Source organism: Raphanus sativus, chromosome 9, assembly GCF_000801105.2.
Source record: "Raphanus sativus cultivar WK10039 chromosome 9, ASM80110v3, whole genome shotgun sequence".
In the NCBI taxonomy this organism is placed as follows: Eukaryota; Viridiplantae; Streptophyta; class Magnoliopsida; order Brassicales; family Brassicaceae; genus Raphanus; species Raphanus sativus.
This window is the reverse complement of record NC_079519.1, coordinates 23,558,663-23,575,080: the sequence shown is the minus strand read 5'-3', so window position 1 is coordinate 23,575,080 and position 16,418 is coordinate 23,558,663. Positions and strand designations below refer to the sequence as shown.

At 30.3% G+C, this 16,418-nt stretch overlaps 3 protein-coding genes and 1 long non-coding RNA gene across 8 annotated transcripts in view; 3 read left to right on the top strand and 1 right to left on the bottom strand.

Annotated features, from left to right (window-relative positions):
• Positions 1-1,240, bottom strand: part of LOC108824439 (NAC domain-containing protein 69) — a 31,260-nt gene extending 30,020 nt beyond the window's left edge. The window contains exon 1 of the mRNA XM_018597869.2: positions 1,237-1,240. The gene's annotated coding sequence lies outside the window, so the exon portion shown is untranslated. The remainder of the gene's footprint in view (positions 1-1,236) is intronic.
• On the top strand, positions 381-2,031 carry LOC108825052 (GEM-like protein 2). Of its 2 annotated transcripts, XM_056995501.1 has the most exons (5): positions 381-546; positions 690-791; positions 1,272-1,537; positions 1,632-1,853; positions 1,905-2,031. In XM_056995501.1, the coding sequence occupies exons 1-4, from the start codon at positions 417-419 to the stop codon at positions 1,812-1,814; spliced, it is 681 nt and encodes a 226-aa protein (XP_056851481.1). In that variant the 5' UTR covers positions 381-416; the 3' UTR covers positions 1,815-1,853; positions 1,905-2,031. The 2 variants fall into 2 exon arrangements, with proteins under 2 accessions (XP_056851481.1, XP_056851480.1); XM_056995500.1 differs by having other exon boundaries at positions 1,632-2,031.
• A 6,807-nt stretch (positions 2,032-8,838) lies between these two features.
• LOC130499698 (uncharacterized) lies at positions 8,839-10,638 on the top strand. Of its 3 annotated transcripts, XR_008938580.1 has the most exons (5): positions 8,847-9,294; positions 9,373-9,586; positions 9,662-9,811; positions 10,067-10,167; positions 10,260-10,638. It is a non-coding gene; the product is annotated as an uncharacterized LOC130499698 (long non-coding RNA). The 3 variants fall into 3 exon arrangements; XR_008938581.1 differs by having other exon boundaries at positions 8,839-9,586; positions 9,924-10,167; XR_008938579.1 differs by having other exon boundaries at positions 8,853-9,586.
• A 1,841-nt stretch (positions 10,639-12,479) lies between these two features.
• Positions 12,480-13,717, top strand: LOC108831567 (nucleolar GTP-binding protein 1). Of its 2 annotated transcripts, XM_018605095.2 has the most exons (3): positions 12,480-12,631; positions 12,888-13,154; positions 13,245-13,717. In XM_018605095.2, the coding sequence occupies exons 2-3, from the start codon at positions 12,893-12,895 to the stop codon at positions 13,556-13,558; spliced, it is 576 nt and encodes a 191-aa protein (XP_018460597.2). In that variant the 5' UTR covers positions 12,480-12,631; positions 12,888-12,892; the 3' UTR covers positions 13,559-13,717. The 2 variants fall into 2 exon arrangements, with proteins under 2 accessions (XP_018460597.2, XP_018460596.2); XM_018605094.2 differs by having other exon boundaries at positions 12,483-12,631; positions 12,888-13,717.
• Positions 13,718-16,418: the final 2,701 nt, after the last annotated feature.

Below are 16,418 nucleotides of genomic sequence, written 5' to 3'. Positions count from 1 at the left end.
TCCACGTGCATAATACATAGATGAACGGAACTTTCGGTCACCCCTCTGGCAACATGAAATCTTTGTTGTGATTGTGAGAATGTTAGCTCCTCTTTTATGTATTGAGATGTTGATGCTTGTAATTATTAACGTTTTCGTCCAATATAAACATCACATGGAAAAATGTGAAATTCAAAACAGGCTCGTACGTAAATCCGTAATATTCATTTATTCCCAGCTAATATAGAATAAGAATTTGATCACCAAAAGAATATTTACAGTACCACGGCACCGTCCATTGAGAATTAATCAATGTTATCACTTATCAGAATCTTTTAAAAAAACTAATAAAAGTTCGATAGCGTACAACCCACGAGCCTCCGATCTATATTAACCTCACCTCAATCGTATTCTTTTACGTATCATAAGGTAACATCATGAGTCAACAATACAAGACCGTGAACGAGAAAGACTCGACGGTTAAGCATGAGAACATCGGTCATGGCGGTCCTAATAACTACAATCCTTACGTCCAGACTACTACACCCACCTCGGCTTCTGAGAAGAGTAAGCAAAGAATGTAAATTGTAATAATTCAAAAAAAAAGACTGTAAATTGTAGTTACTTTAAGAACATGCGTCTTAGTTAAGCATCTCTATTCGATTATAAACATTAATTGATATGGTTATGTATATGATCGATCGATCTAGGGTCGAAAGATAAGATTCTTAAGGTGTTGAATCGGTGCGGGAAGAAAGTGGAGCAGGTGGCTCGTAAGGCTGAATCATTCGCCGACGGTTTGAAAGACCACCGTACGTGACATTTTCAAAAATTATCTTCGTAACGTGGTTTATAAAGTAGGTTTCATTTTTGTTTTATAAACAATATTCCCTATGTATTAATCAAATATACCTACTTTGTTAATGGGAAAATGTGAATTTTATAGCTTTTCGGATTGTTTGATTTGGTTTGTTTGGACTACGTTTAACTTTGGTTTGGTTTAGTTTGGACTAAGTTTAACTCATGTTTGGTTTATAAAACGTCATTTAGATTTTATAAATAATCTTCCCTGATTAAACATTATATTAATGAAATGTACACCTACTTCTATTAATTGGAAAGTATAAATTTATAGTTTATTTGATTTTGTTTGTTTGGACTACGTTTAACTTGGTTTAGCCCGGTTCAGAAAATAATACCGAATTTGGTTTGTGGCTAGGTTAGTTTTTTCTTTGAAACTGAATAAAACTAAAATGGTCTCTGTTTTCTTATACGAGACTGGACATGAACAGTGAAGTTTAGTCCTAGCATAAGTGATGCAGCAAGGGCTAGGCTTGCTCAAGGCACTAAAATATTGGTTGAAGGAGGACCATACAAGGTGTTTCAAAGAGAGTTCGGTCTCTTAGCCGCAGAGAAACTCTTAGATTCGTTCGTTTGCTACATATCGACCACTTCAGGACCAGTGACCGGAGTGTTATACATTTCAAATAAAAGGATCACTTTTTGTAGTGACTATGCTATCCGCAGTCCTTCCACCGGTGTTCCAGATTATTATAAGGTCAGACTATAAGACTCTTTAATGTTCCATTTTTTAGTCCACAGTAACCAATCAATAGTACTAATAAAAATGTGATGTTCTAATGTATTGTTAGGTGGTGATGGAATTGGAAAAGATAAGGAGCATTAACTCATCATCGAACGTGTTGAAGCCAAGCGAGAGGTATGTGCATGTGGTGACGCAAAATGGGTTTGAGTTTTGGTTCATGGGCTTCGTCTCCTACATGGATGCTTTCAATTTTCTCAACAAAGCTCTGTCTAACTATCATGCATCGTGATTGTGTAGTGTAAACCATCTTCTAATACCTTTTGTTATCTAGACTCTGTCTAACTAATAAGTCTATGTTTTCTCAACAAAGCTCTGTCTAACTAATAAGTCTATGTTGTCTACATGGCATATATAATTTGTACGAATTTGGGTCTTGTGGTGTGTGTCTAGTAATCAAAGAATAGATTTACCCAAAGTAGTAAAGTTAATGTTCACGGTTGATGTTACTGAGCGCGGTCTTGGATACTTTGAATTTGTGTAGTTGTGTAGTATACATAGTTTAAAGTTTAAACTCTCGTGCATTGTGATTCTATCATGTAAACCAAGTTCTGTGACTTTTACCATCACTAATAATTATATGTTACCACTACAAAAAAAGTCAACATTGATAGCAGATTATTATAGCTCATTTTACTGAACTGCTATCGTAAATGACTGAAAAATTCCCGTATTATATAATAGCATTAGATAAACGCAATGATAGAACGAAACCTAAAATAGCATTTAATTAGTACTATTCTGAATATTAAATGAGCGGGAAGATGAAATCATTAATTCCGCCAATATTTAGTAGAAAATTTGACTTTAACGCCAAAAAATATATTTAAGCAGTTTCAGTAATCCTATCAAAGATATACAATAGCATTTTTCTAATGCTAAGAAAAACCAATTGAACCTCTAAACCCTAAACATGGTTTTAAACCATAAACTCTAAAGACAATCCTTAAAACTCTATTTTTAATATTATAACTTTTAATCTAAAAATAAAACTCAACTTTAATTTTTTTAATCTTAAACTATAATTTCCTAAACACAAATCTTTAATCTTTGATCTTTAATCAAACTATATCCTAAATCCTAACTTCAAACATAAACAATACATTCATTATACTCTAAATATAAACTTCAAATCTAAATTATCAAAAATTTGATTGCAAATCTTATATCTAGTCTTCAAATCTATTATTTTCCAACTTTAATCCAAAATACTAAACTTTAACCCTAAACCTCATATTCCAACATCCAAACCTTAAATCACCAAACTAAACTTTACTCTTAATTATATTATCTTTTTCATAAACCATAAAATCTAATTTTAAAATTTTCAACATTTGTATCAAAAATACAAATTTATAAACAAACTATAAATCAGATTTCTGTATAAACATACAAATTTTGAAAGTGATAACTAAAATCATAATTTTGAAATTAATCAAATATTTTCAAACTTAGACATCAATTCTGAAAATAAATATCAATTTATTATGTTCAAAAAGAAATTTAAATAATAAACTACAAAATATATATATTTTTATATAAGATATAACTAAGAAAAACTACTTACAAAACAAATTATCAAATATTGAAGAACAAAGCAAAAATAAAAATAAAAAAGAAAGACAAAATTTTCTGACCAATCAGATTCAACTACATAGATCACATTTCTTAGCCATTAGATTAATTTAGATCTAAAGGTTGAGATTTATTCCATTTAATTTTTATTTTTTTCTCTCTCTCTCTCTCTCCCACAACAGACTCTTCTCATTCTCTCTTCTTTCTATTCTCTTCTCTTTCAGATTATCTTCTTCATCAATCTCATATCTCTCATCTCTCCCATCTCTCTCCGCGCCTCTCATCTCTCTCCAATCGCTCTCCTCCTTGTCTCACCATCATCTCTCTCCAACCGCTCTCCTCCTTGTCTTACCACCACCGCGTCTCTTCCTCGTCTCACCAACACCATCGCGTCTCCTCCTCGTCTCACCACCACCACCGCGTCTCCTCCTTTTTTCACCACCACCACGGTCGCCCTCCCACCACCACCACCACCACAATCGACTTCTCTCTCTCTCTCTTCGTACTTGTCATCTGTGTATCTCCTTTTTTCTCTATTGCTCAATTATGAATCTGTATTATTTTTGGTAAAGATAGGTGGAGGAGGCAAGGTTCATGGCAGCTGGAGGAGGCAAGTCTCATGGTGGCTGGGAAGATCCAAGTCTCGTGGCGGCTGGAGTGTTTTTTTTTTAGGTTTAGTTTTTTTTTTTAAGAATCGGTTAAGTGTAAACCGAGATAGAAAAAATGTAGTGGTCTGGTTTTATATTCTTATTTCTGGTTTAGTTTTGTAAACCAGAATTAATCTGTAAAGCAAATTTAATTTATTAATAAAAGTTATTTTATTTTCAGTTATACAATAATATTCAATTTAATTTCTAATTATTTAATTTTATTCAATTAATTTTAATTAAATAATTAAAATAATTCTTAGTTATTTTTATTCTAGTTATAGCATTATATCAGTGTCATTATATATAAATCATAGTACAAATCAGATGCTATAATTAAGTTAATAATAGCATTCAAATATTGCTATTGTATCTCTTTTTTTGTAGCGTTACGAAAATGTTATCGTAGAAGGGGTATCTATGATTGCTGCCGCATACATAGCATTTGGTAAAACGCTATCAAACCCATAACATAGCATAAAATCCGCGCTAACAATGGACATATTTCTTGTAGTGTACGTTTTAAAATAAGGGCTAATAAGCCTATGTTGCCTACTCGCATGTATATAGCTTGTAAGAATTTGGGTTCTTATGGTGTGCGTCTAGGAATCAAAGGATTAATTTACAAAAACGTAGTTATTAGAGACGCGTGTGGTATTAGAGACTTCGATTTTGTGTAATATACGTCCCTTCTAGATCAACATATCTGCGATATGTCATATGAATCCACATAGATAGTTTGCAAGATATATTTTTCTATAAATGTGAAATTTTATATCTTGGTAATTGTTTTAGTTATTGTTAAGATGATGAAATAAATTACGAAAATTTGTAGTTGGTATCCCGTAATCATGGTTCAATGAAAGGGCGGACGGATATCCGTTCGGGTTCGAATCTGATTTTTTTGGATTTTTGAGTATTTTGGTTTATAGGTATAGAATCCATTCGGGTATTTCTGTACTTTTGGATATTTAGATTTTAAAATTTTTTTAAAGAAATTCATTTCTCATATTTTTTATTTAAAAATATAACTTTCACTTCACTGATTTTTTTTTCTTTTTATAGATTAAATGATTAATCAATTCAAAGTTAAAAATTTAATAATAAAAAATACTAATTTGGTTATTGTTTTAAAATTTTGGATGTAAGTTTTTTTAATATATAAAAAAGCTTAATATGCATTTTAAGTGAGTAATAAATCATTTTGCTTGTAATTTTATGTATATTAAATATCAATATAAATATTTTAAATAAAATAAGAGATGTAAAATAGAAATATAAGGTTAATTGAACATATATATGTTTGGTTATTTTTGGATGTCCATTTTGGATTTGGATATTAATTTTTCAGATTTGAATATCTAATCTCTCTTAATTCAATATATGTTCGGGTAATTTGCTAATTCGGTTTGAATTTCGATTCAGATTTTTCGGATCGGATTAGGATATCGGGTAATATATACAGATATATTTCAGTCGGCTTCAAATGCGCATAATCTAAATTTTAATATTTTAATAATGTAGTATAAATATATTTTTGTCATCTGTAGTATAAATATTTAAATTAAAAATTGATGGTTAATAAAATTTTACACAACACCTTGAATATAAAGTCAGAAAAATCTACAAAGGTACGTTATAAAATGGATCATACAATTTATCAGAATTTTTCGCATAAAATTAACAAAATGGAACCAAATAGTCCAACACTAATACGCGACGTATAAATTTCTAAATGACGTTACGTGGCGAGCATGTATACTTTGAAATGCCTTTTTACCGATCAACCACTTAGAGTATCTTTATTGCAGGATCTAAATGAGTTTTTAGAGGAAGACGATCCACCAAAAAGAAGAAACAGAGGAAGAAAGTTGCGAACAGAGAAACTTGTTCTCTCTATTTCTTTGACTATTCGTGGGCCACACGACACGTGACGGTTTACAATTGATACATTTTTCAAATTATTTTTTTAAATCTGAAAAAATAGAAAAAAAAAATTAAAATGGTGCTCTTAAGATCTTAAAATTCACTTCCCCAAGAAGGCTCTATCATTTCTTTTGTAGATAAGCCACTCTCTCTATATCTCTTCAATTATAAAGCAAACACACATTTAAAAGTGAAAAACATTATGGAGATCATTTCCTCTCTGATTTATATACTTAGAAAACTCAGAAGATGGGGTTTCGGAGCTCTTACAGTAGTTGTTGATGAGTACTTTACCTCACGGTTTAAGCCAATTGAAGAAAGTCCAGAACAGAACTGGTTTTTCATGTTAGAAGAACAGAGAAGAATGAGTTAAGCATTCACAGTGATAAACTTCCAAGAGAGAACAATGTAGATAAGTTTGTGTAGAATAATTGTCACGGCTGTAAAATGATGAACGAATTATCCGGGTAATGATTTGTGGTGCAATCCCGCAGTTGGCTCCAATAGCACGTTCCAGTGCAAATGAAACCATGTTGAAGTAGAGATCAATACCAACCACATGAACATTTAAGTTCTCAGCCATATAGAAGTCATCTCTACAAAGGCCACAACCAACATCTAAGACTTTTATGTCCTGGTTTCAGATCCATTTTCTCCTCAAACTCTTTGGTTGTCTCTGTCACAAGCAACATAACACAAACACACGTAAGTATGGATATAGAGAATTGATGAAATAGTGATTTAAACGGGACCGAATATAAAAATCCATAAATCTATCTTATTAAAACAGAAACATTCTGTTGGACCTAACATTTATTTTGTAAGTTTTTAAATTAAATCCCCTTCCCCTAGACATTATTTGCGAAGTGATTTGCCACATGTCTTCTCTACAATTGTTTTCACAAAAAAAAATTGTGACGTGGCTATTAAGATTGATGACATGTCATATGGTTAAATATGACATGTACAATTACATTTAATGCTGATATATATTTTGGAAATCTTTGTAAAATATAGCAATAACTCATATATTACATTTTATATTGATTTATATTTTGGTAAACTTTGTAGAATATGATAATAACTCATAAATCATCACTAAAATAAATATACTCAAATATGATATTTTTTAGAATTTCGAAATATTATATAATTTTACTTTAATTATAATATTTTTATTATCTAAAATTTTCTAAATTTTCTGAATTAAAAAAAATAAATCGTAATATCATTAGTTTCTTTTAGATATCTACAAATTATGTAAATATTATTTAGTTTTAATTTTTGATAACTATACAATTTTATATGATTTTTGGTAATTTAGTACAAGTTGATTTAATACATTTAACCAAATGAAATAAATAATTTTTTTTATCTAAGATTTTAACTTTATATATATACATATATATTCTTAAATATAATTTAAAATAAAAAAATATTTTCTCTTAATTTTATGCTTAATTAATGATATTTATATTAATTATTGGTAAAAATAATAAAATATATAATATTAATAAATTACATTTTAAAATACAAAATTTAACTTTAAAAAAATGCATCACTACACATGGTGCAAGAAAACACCTAGATTAATAATTGTGACATGGCTACTAAATTGATGACATGTTTTAAAGATTAATATGACATGGAAAATTATATTTAATGTTAATTTATATTTTTGGTTAACTTTTTAAAATATGGTAATAACTCATATATTACATTTATTATCGATTTATATTTTTGGACTTTTTAAAAATATGGTAATAACTCATAAATCATCATTAAAATAAATATATTCAATTATAGAATTTCAAATTTCGAAATATCATTTAAATTAAAAATATTTCATAAATATATACATATTTTTAGAAAATTATAAAAAAATAAATCATAAAATCAAATTAAATAGTAAAATCATTAGTTTCTTATATATATCTACAGAATTTATAAATATTTTTAATTTTAATTTTGACAATTATTCAATTTTACATATTTATTTAATATATTTAATTAAAATAAATAGATAAAAAATCTACCTAAGATTATAATTTTAAATATATACATGCACATTCTTAAATATAATTCCAAATAAACAAAATTGTTTTTATCTTAATTTTAATGTTCAGTGAAATCAAATTTGTAAAATACTGATAAGAAAAATAAAATTGATAATATTAATAAAATAATTTAGACATTTTTCTATAAAATAATAATATTTCTAGAATATAAAAGATTGATTATACATAAACGGAATTTATTTGTATTTTTCTTCATATTTTTCCAAAAACATAAAAAAAAACAGAAAATATCTATCAAATTTTAAAATATAGACTTATATATTTTATCAAAAACATATATAAATTATACATAAATATATTTATGAACCTAAGGTAAACTAAAAAATGTAATTAGCAAAATCGTTTTATTTTAGTCTAATTATAACCAAAACATTATGAATAAAAAATTATATAGCCCAATATACCAAATGCAAGTAATGAAATCAATTAAAATATGAACAATTAAATCAACCAATTATTATGACGTATCTATTTTGCATATATTCATATACGTGAATAAATTTTCAATATTTTACAAGTTATGTTTATTAATGAATATCTGATTTACTTTTTTCTATTTTTCTAAAATAAGATATAACAAATTAAACAAAATTTTATGAAATATATTTACAAATATAAGAGGATAAACTGAATTACCTACTAATACGATAATTTTAACCTAATGAGAAAAATCATCATTAATTTAACCGTCTATGTACAACTCAAAAATAAAAGCTGAAATAATACAAAATATCATACTTAAAACATAAAGATATTTAATACAATTTTTTATACATACAAATAAAAGATTACTTAAAACATATAAACAAACAAAGTAAAATACTTATTTGTAAATATTTATTCTCGTGCATGAGCACGGGAGAATCACCTAGTTATGTTTAATCGTCAATACAATACTAAAAGGAGAATAATTTCAATTCTTAACATGTCCACGTCGACAAATTAAATCGACCAGTAGGAGAAGAGCTTTTCTCCACGTCAGACGGGCTTCACTATTTCGTTTGGGCTTCAACTTCTCTGGCCCGGCATCGCTCATGTCGGACAAACGCTTCTTCTTCCTCCACTTCGTTTCCTCCGTTTCACGATTTTTTCACCTGCTTACAATCAATTTCATCCCCACTCCTGTACAAGTTTAATCTCATTAATGGATTCTTTTCGATTTCTCCATCTGAGATTCTATATAAGTCTCCTACTTTGTTTATTTTTTTTCATCAAGCTTTGTGAAATCCTCTCGACTGTGCAATTGCGATGACGATTTCCTGTCTTTCCGACTCACTGAAGACGAACAGCGAAGCGGCGGTCCCCTCGAGTCCGGTTAAACCCGTCGCACAAACCGGTGTCCCTTCCTGCTTGAAGAACAATAGCGACTTCCAAGACACCATTTTCCGAATTGAAGCCGGAGCCTCTCAGTCGAATCGTTGTCTCACGCATCTCCGTTTTGGGAAGCTACCAATGTGAAGTATATGTGATCGCTGCCGATCCTCAGGTGACTGTCTCATCTATATAAATTGAAACCCCAAGTAAATACCGCAGTTAACTATGCGTGTTTTTTTATGTTTCACAGATAATTGAGTTTTTATGCACTGCCAAATTGAATGAAACTCATGCCGATAAAGGTTGATAGGGACCTCCATCAGTTCATTACTGAGATTTGTAGCACCTACACATTCCAGCTCAAGCTAACCTCTTTCAATTTCACTTCAAAGCACCAAACCTTCACCATTTCCCCTATATTTACTGTGCTGGATCGTCCACCTGTGTCAGCCTTTGTTATAGAAGTACGTCCCCATTCCTAACTTATATCTGCTGCTCTGACACATATGTAATCTCTGAATCTTTTACGGTCTAAATAGGGAGGTTCAGATGTCCCTCAAGCCAAGCTGCCTGGAGTGGACACAAAAGGATCAGCTGTTATACCAAGTGATGATTGCGGTGTTTCAGTATCAACCACGCAGCAACTTGATCCAGAAGAAAATGGACCGAAGAAGGCACATTTGGAATAGGTACTCTTGATTGCTGCACCACCTCAAAATGAACTTATGAAACTTTTGGCTTTAGCATATTCTCAATTACTGTTTTCCCTTTTCCCATGGTTTATCCCATGGTGATTTCAAGTACAAGAAATACCAAGTTTATTAAGAAGCTTTCTCCTCATGAGTATTATCGTTGTGCATTGATCCCGTGATTCCCACTGCTTATGGTGGTTGTCGTGGACCCATTGGTGTTTTTTCTTCCTGCGTTGCTTTCTTGAGGATCAGTTGGACGTGTAGACCGCGAACGTTCCATAGTAGCACGCTTTGGTATTAGAGACATGTTCTAGAGAAGCTTACATGTCCCCTGATCAGTACTCCAGTGACAGGTAAAATTCTTAATATCTTTGTTACACTAATCAGATTGACTTGCTTTAGTTGTGTGACATAAAACCCCAGATCCATTATATACTTTTCATAGGTACGCTGCCTTCGCAGATCAGTTTGTTTATGGTGATAGATACAGTCGTGGACCACATCCTCCAACGAGTTAATACAGAGCCCCATCTTTTGACAGAGACGTAGTCCTAAGTGCAGGAAGTGACAGCTACTATTGTGATAGAGTTGGTGAGCCCATATGTGGAGGAGATGAGGGAAGAGGATATAGAAGCCGAGCCAGTGGTCCTTATGATAGGCCGAGCCTAAGTGGTGGTAGTTATCCATTGTCCTCTACTTTTAACATTACTAAGGCATGAACGAAATGATATTGATTGTTTGCTTGGTTAAGGTTTAGTTACTCTTATGTGGTAACTGTTAAGGTTTAATACTATTTAAATAAATTCAATGGTTTATGTGATTAATTGGTTGTCAAAATTATCAGTTTGATACCATCACTAAATCTAATATCAAATCACAGAATTTTCGTTTGCAAGTTTCAAAAAAAAAAAAAATTAGTTTGCCAAAATCATATAATTAAAGGTTAGCTTCATATAAATTATGATATCTTAAAATGTAATTTTATATCAGACATGTATTTGTTATCTTATCCTAGAGAAACACAAAGAAGTGTTGTGACTTTATAATTCATACATGCATTTCTATTTAATCTCTTTTCATATTCCGGAAAAAAAAACAAAAGATAGCGTCCTGTTACGTCAGAATTAATTTTAACACCAGTTTTATAATTAATCAAACTCTCAAAATAGATTTTTACTAGGGATGGGTTCGGGTACCCATTCGGGTTCGGTTCGGGTTTATTCGGGTTCGGTTCGACGATTTCAGTCCTATTCGGGCATTTCTAAATTTCGGTTCGGATTCGGCTCGGATCTTTGCTGGCTCGGTTCGGGTTTGGATAACCCATTTAAATTATTTTACAAATTTTAAAATTTATTATATACTTCAAATTTCTCAAAATCTATAAACAAACAATATAATACATATAGATTTGAATAACAAATGTCAAAATACCTAAACATAACATATAAATTGGTTCGATTTGAATATTTGAATAAAAATCAATAGATATTTTAAATATTTTTGATGTTTTGAGCATACTTAGCTATTTTAGACATTTATTTTTGACTATTTCTATATATTTTCAAGTATTTTTGAAAAATTAAAAGTATCTTATATATTTTGGATGTTTTTAGTATACATTAAATCTAAAAATGATTAATATATTTAGGTATATAAATCTATTTCAGATATATTTAGGTACCCAAAATACTTCGGTTCGGATCGGGTTCGGTTTCGATTTCGGTTCTCTAAATACCAAAATTTTGAACCCGTCCAAATGTTTAATTAATTTTTTCTCGGGTTCGATATTTTTTCGGATCGGATTCGGTTCGGTTCTTCAAATTCGGATTTTTTGTCCATCCCTGATTTTTACTCTCAATTTTTATTATTTGTCCTTTTCTCCAAAAATAGGGAGGAGATTGCAACAATTTTAACAAAAGAAAAATATCCAACAAAATCCAAATAAAGAATAAGGGTACAAACACATTTTAAGATTGTAATATAAGGTTTATGTTTTGTAATATAAAGTTATAATTAGAAAATGCTAAACTAATTATCATGAAAATTATTTATTATAAAGATAAAATGGACGTATGTTTTTTTTTTAATAATTAAATGTGTGTATATTTGTTCTTATAAGAAATAGACTCTGAATACACAACAAAAAGAGACTAAAATTAAATTAATTATTAAGAACTAAAAAGTTGGATAACAAAAATTACTTATGAAAACAACATTATTTTATACTCCCTCTATTTAAAATTATAAGTAGTTCTTGAAAAAAATGTTTGTTTCACAATATAAATAGTTTACATATTTCAATGCACTTTTTCATTTATTGGATTTTGTGTTACCAATAAAATAATGTTAAGTTTTATATAATTGGTTGAATTAATTGATTAAATGATATATTTTTAAAAATAATAATTTTCTAAATATCTGCGCTTTTAACCAAAACTACTTACAATTAGAAACGGAGAGGGTAGGTTAAAAATATAATATTAAATTATAATAGTTTTTACTTTTAATATTTAAACAAATCAATATTTATAAATTATCCGCGCGTAGCGCGGACCAGAACCTAGTATACTTTAAGATCTGTAAATAATATTTTTGTATTTTTTACATTTAATTTTCACCTTTAAAATCTAAAGAAACAAAAAAAAAGTTTCAATTATTATTGTTTTTGTAAATCGAGCACATTGGGCCGGCCTGCTTTGCGAACCCTAGCGTGTTTATTTTATAAAGTAAAAGTATGGGAAGGGTATAAAAGATGCGCTTGCCTCCATCATCCATCCTCTCAAGCAAAACGTTATTCGATCTGTCTGGTTTGGAATTGTAAGTTTCGCTTTTAACCTGTGGTGATAAATTTTTGTCAGTCTGAAGGTTGGTTCTGTAAGGAGCTCATTGATAGACATAGAAGGGGTTGTGTCTTTAGAACTGCAATAGTGTAACGATCTCATTGATAGACATAGAAAAGGGTTGTGTCGTTAGAACTGCAATAGAATTAGAGATGTCTGTCTGATTGCTTGCGGTTGAACAAAGGGAAATCGAATAAATAATTTCCTGTTATTTTTTTTTTTTTATTGACCAGGAATAATGGAGAACGAATTCAAGAAGATAAGTAGTGCGGTTCCAAAGGAAAGCGATTTTTTTGATGTCATCATATCTGTCAAGAAGCAGAGACCAACATGTGTCAACGCTGACGACGACTCTGTCGCGATGGAAGGTTGTTCCTACAATGTCAGCTCTGTTATGACAAGATTTTATAGAATGTTCTTTAAGGTTTACGACGAGTTTCCCGACGAATCTCGGATTGATCCGTTGTATGGTGACATTCTTCATCAGCGCTTCAATTACGGTTACTATCTGGATGCCCGAGCTGAACTCTCGTTTGCAAGTTGGATGATGATCGAGATCTCTGACAAGTATCTCGACCTCCTCTGTGCAGATGACTGTGATTCCCTGGGCAAGTGCGAGTCGCTTAAAAGGTCTGCTTTAGCGTGTATGCTTGTTGTTGTAAGGAGATGCGTTCCTTGTATGGCGTTTCTCGACAAAGTTCGTGAGTACATGGCCAATTTGGATGATTGTGTTGTTGGTGAGCATGCTTCTGCTGCTGCTACTGCCAAGTACAACCTCGATGAAGGCTCCCCTGTCCCTCAACCCGGGGAACATGAGTTTGCTGAAACCATTGAGCACCTTGTTGATCCACAGACTTTGGTTTGGCTTGAGGAACTCGATCGTGTACCTAGCGCAGTCTCATAGATGCTGGGATGAAATTGGTCCGTTGTGCTATATTTTCATTTTTCTAAACTCTTTCGTTTTGGTTTGAGCTTCCAACCATTGTGGAAGTAGAAACTTTAAGAAAAAATACTTTACGTTTTAATATAGGTAGCTAAATAATTAATCTCTCAGTTAACCACTCTTCGTGATATACTTTTATAAGCTGATTCGTTTATTTAGTACATAAATATACATGTGCCTTTTCCCACAACATGCTCCCCCTTTTAATTCTAAAACTAATTATTTCTGTCTTGACTCTTGAGAGAAATAGCAAGCCTTAATTTCAACGATTAAATTTATATAGAAACGCGGGAGTTTAAATTAATAAAGATTTCTGTTACCATATATTTGGCCAGTTTGTAGATGGATTTTTAGTTATCACTAAGGTGCCGACTGGTTTTCCCGCTACCACCCGCAAACGCAGCTTTTGCGGTTTATAGCGGTTGTTGGCGTTTCGAAACAATCACAGAAAACGCTACAAATCGTTTCAAACCGCTCTGAACCTCTTAAAATCAAAAGCTGGTTTCAGCTAGCGTTTGCGGTTGCGGGCGGTTGCGGGAGGGTAAATTTTTTTTTTAAAAAACAGAATAAATAAAAATAATACTAAAAATATCCAATAAAATTTTCAATTGAAATAATAGAAATTGTAAAATGTATTCATATTATATTTCAATTTATATTATAAAATTCAAAACTAAAATATTTTCTATAAATTTTTAAAATTGAATAATATGATTTTATAAATATAAATTTTATATTTATCATATTATTATGATTTTTAATATTTTTATAATTACATAAAATGTAAATATTGTTAAATTATTATTTAACAGATGTTGCGTTTTGTAGTTTACCAGTCATAAGAGTCCCGCAAACGCAACAATTCCTAACAGCTATACCAGTCGTACAAATCTCTAAAAAACGCTTAAAACCGCAACCACCCGCACCCGCAAACTCCCGCAACCGCAATCGCAACCGCTGCGGTTACACCAGTCAGGCCCTAAATGTATACATAAGTCACGTTTGTTTGATGAACCTGAAAGTTAACTTCTAGCGTTCACCACAGAAATATCTTTCCGTTAAAGTTCTGTGAGTGTTTAATTGTCAAATTTCATAACCATGAGGCAACTTTGGTGCCAAAGACGTGAATTTGCTATAGTTTGGAATACGATTATTTTTTATGTGAGTGGAGCATTTGGCTATTAGGAATTTTGTTCAAATACGATATATGATATGGCTTGCAGAAAATATTGTCAAAGAGTTTAATCACATTCGGAAGTACTCGGAAAGTTCAACGCGTTATTAAATATATGATGTGAAATCTCAGAGAAAAATTAAGAATAATTAATAGTTTCAAAATTTTAAAAATATGGTTGATCTAAATAATATTTTGAGAAATAATATTGCAGTTTTAGGACCAAAGATGGTACTTAGGATTATAGAATATGGTCTCGCGTTTTGTGCAGAGAAATACTTGGGTTCACCCCTAAAGTGAACCTTTAGGTTCACCCAACCAATAGAATTTCGTTATTTCATATTCAGTATCGTTTTAAAAAGGAAACAAAATATTGTCAAGTTTTATTATGTTTTTAAAATAAAAAATAAATAGAAAATAATAGTAGTCGCAAAAAAGATTTTATATTTAAAATACCTTCAGCAAAACACTAAACCTTAAACTCTAAACCCTAAATCATAAACCTTAAATCCATGGTAAACCCCTGGATAAATCCTAAATCTTTGGATTTTTCTAAAAAATATATTTTTAACACAATCAGCAAAACACTAAACCTTAAACCCTAAATACTAAACCCTAAACCCTTGGGTAAATCATAAACCCTTGGATAAATCCTAAACCGTAGAATTTAGAATTTATCCAAGCATTTTGGATTTACCAAGGGTTTAGGATTTACCCAAGGGTTTAGGATTTAAGGTTTAGGGTTTAGTGTTTGGCTGACAGTATTAAAAATATATTTTTCTAAAACGTATTTTTGTTAGCAATCAATATTAATTTTTATTTTTTAGTTTAAGAATATTAATATAATTTGAAATATTTTATTTCCTTTTTTAAAATATACTGAATATGAAATAACGAAATTCTATTGGTTGGGTGAACCAAAAGTTCACTCTATGGGTGAACCCAAGAATTTCTCGGATTATATTGGTTCTAGCAAGTAGATATGATCCTTGAAAATTAAAGCTATAAGATCACTTCATCGTGAAAGGTGTAGGGTTTGTCATTTTATTAACAAATTTGTCATTTCATTAACAATTTTTGTCATTTTATAAACATAAAAATTAAAACGAATGCACTTTGCTGCCAGATCCCAATTTATCATTGTATTTTTGGGAAATTTTTTTTAGCATTTTGCGAGTGTTTCTATTTTTGGCAAAAACAAAAAGTGTGAGATCAATTTTGACCAACAAAATGTAAGATTCACGTAGGTTTCCAAATTTATTAAATTTACCCAAATATATTAAAATTAAATGTAGACAAATTTATTTTTCTGCCATTTTGGCAAAAAATGAAGGATCTATGAAGGTTCCAAGTTTATTAAATTTACTCAGATTTATGATAATTATCCATAAATTTAAATAATTTTATAAATTATCATTTATTTGGGTAGATTTCATAAATATGAAATTTTTTTTTATGAGTCAAAATGTATAATTTATTGGGTAACTTTCATAAATTTTAGAGTTTACATCGATTTTATATTAATTCGTATAGATTTTATGTTGACTTTATATATGAAAAAACATGTATTATATTAAAAGTAGTTGCTCATATATGATCTTTAAATATTAAATATGATCCACAAGTTTAATGAATAAAGAATGTTTA

What these genes read in the sequence shown, in the direction of transcription:
- LOC108825052 (XM_056995501.1), top strand. Translation starts at nt 417, where the DNA reads ATGAGTCAACAATACAAGACCGTGAACGAGAAAGACTCGACGGTTAAG. An exon ending in CACCTCGGCTTCTGAGAAGA is followed by an intron (nt 547 to 689) that starts GTAAGCAAAGAA and finishes CGATCGATCTAG; the next exon opens with GGTCGAAAGATAAGATTCTT. An exon ending in GTGTTCCAGATTATTATAAG is followed by an intron (nt 1,538 to 1,631) that starts GTCAGACTATAA and finishes ATGTATTGTTAG; the next exon opens with GTGGTGATGGAATTGGAAAA.
- LOC108831567 (XM_018605094.2), top strand. Translation starts at nt 12,893, where the DNA reads ATGGAGAACGAATTCAAGAAGATAAGTAGTGCGGTTCCAAAGGAAAGC.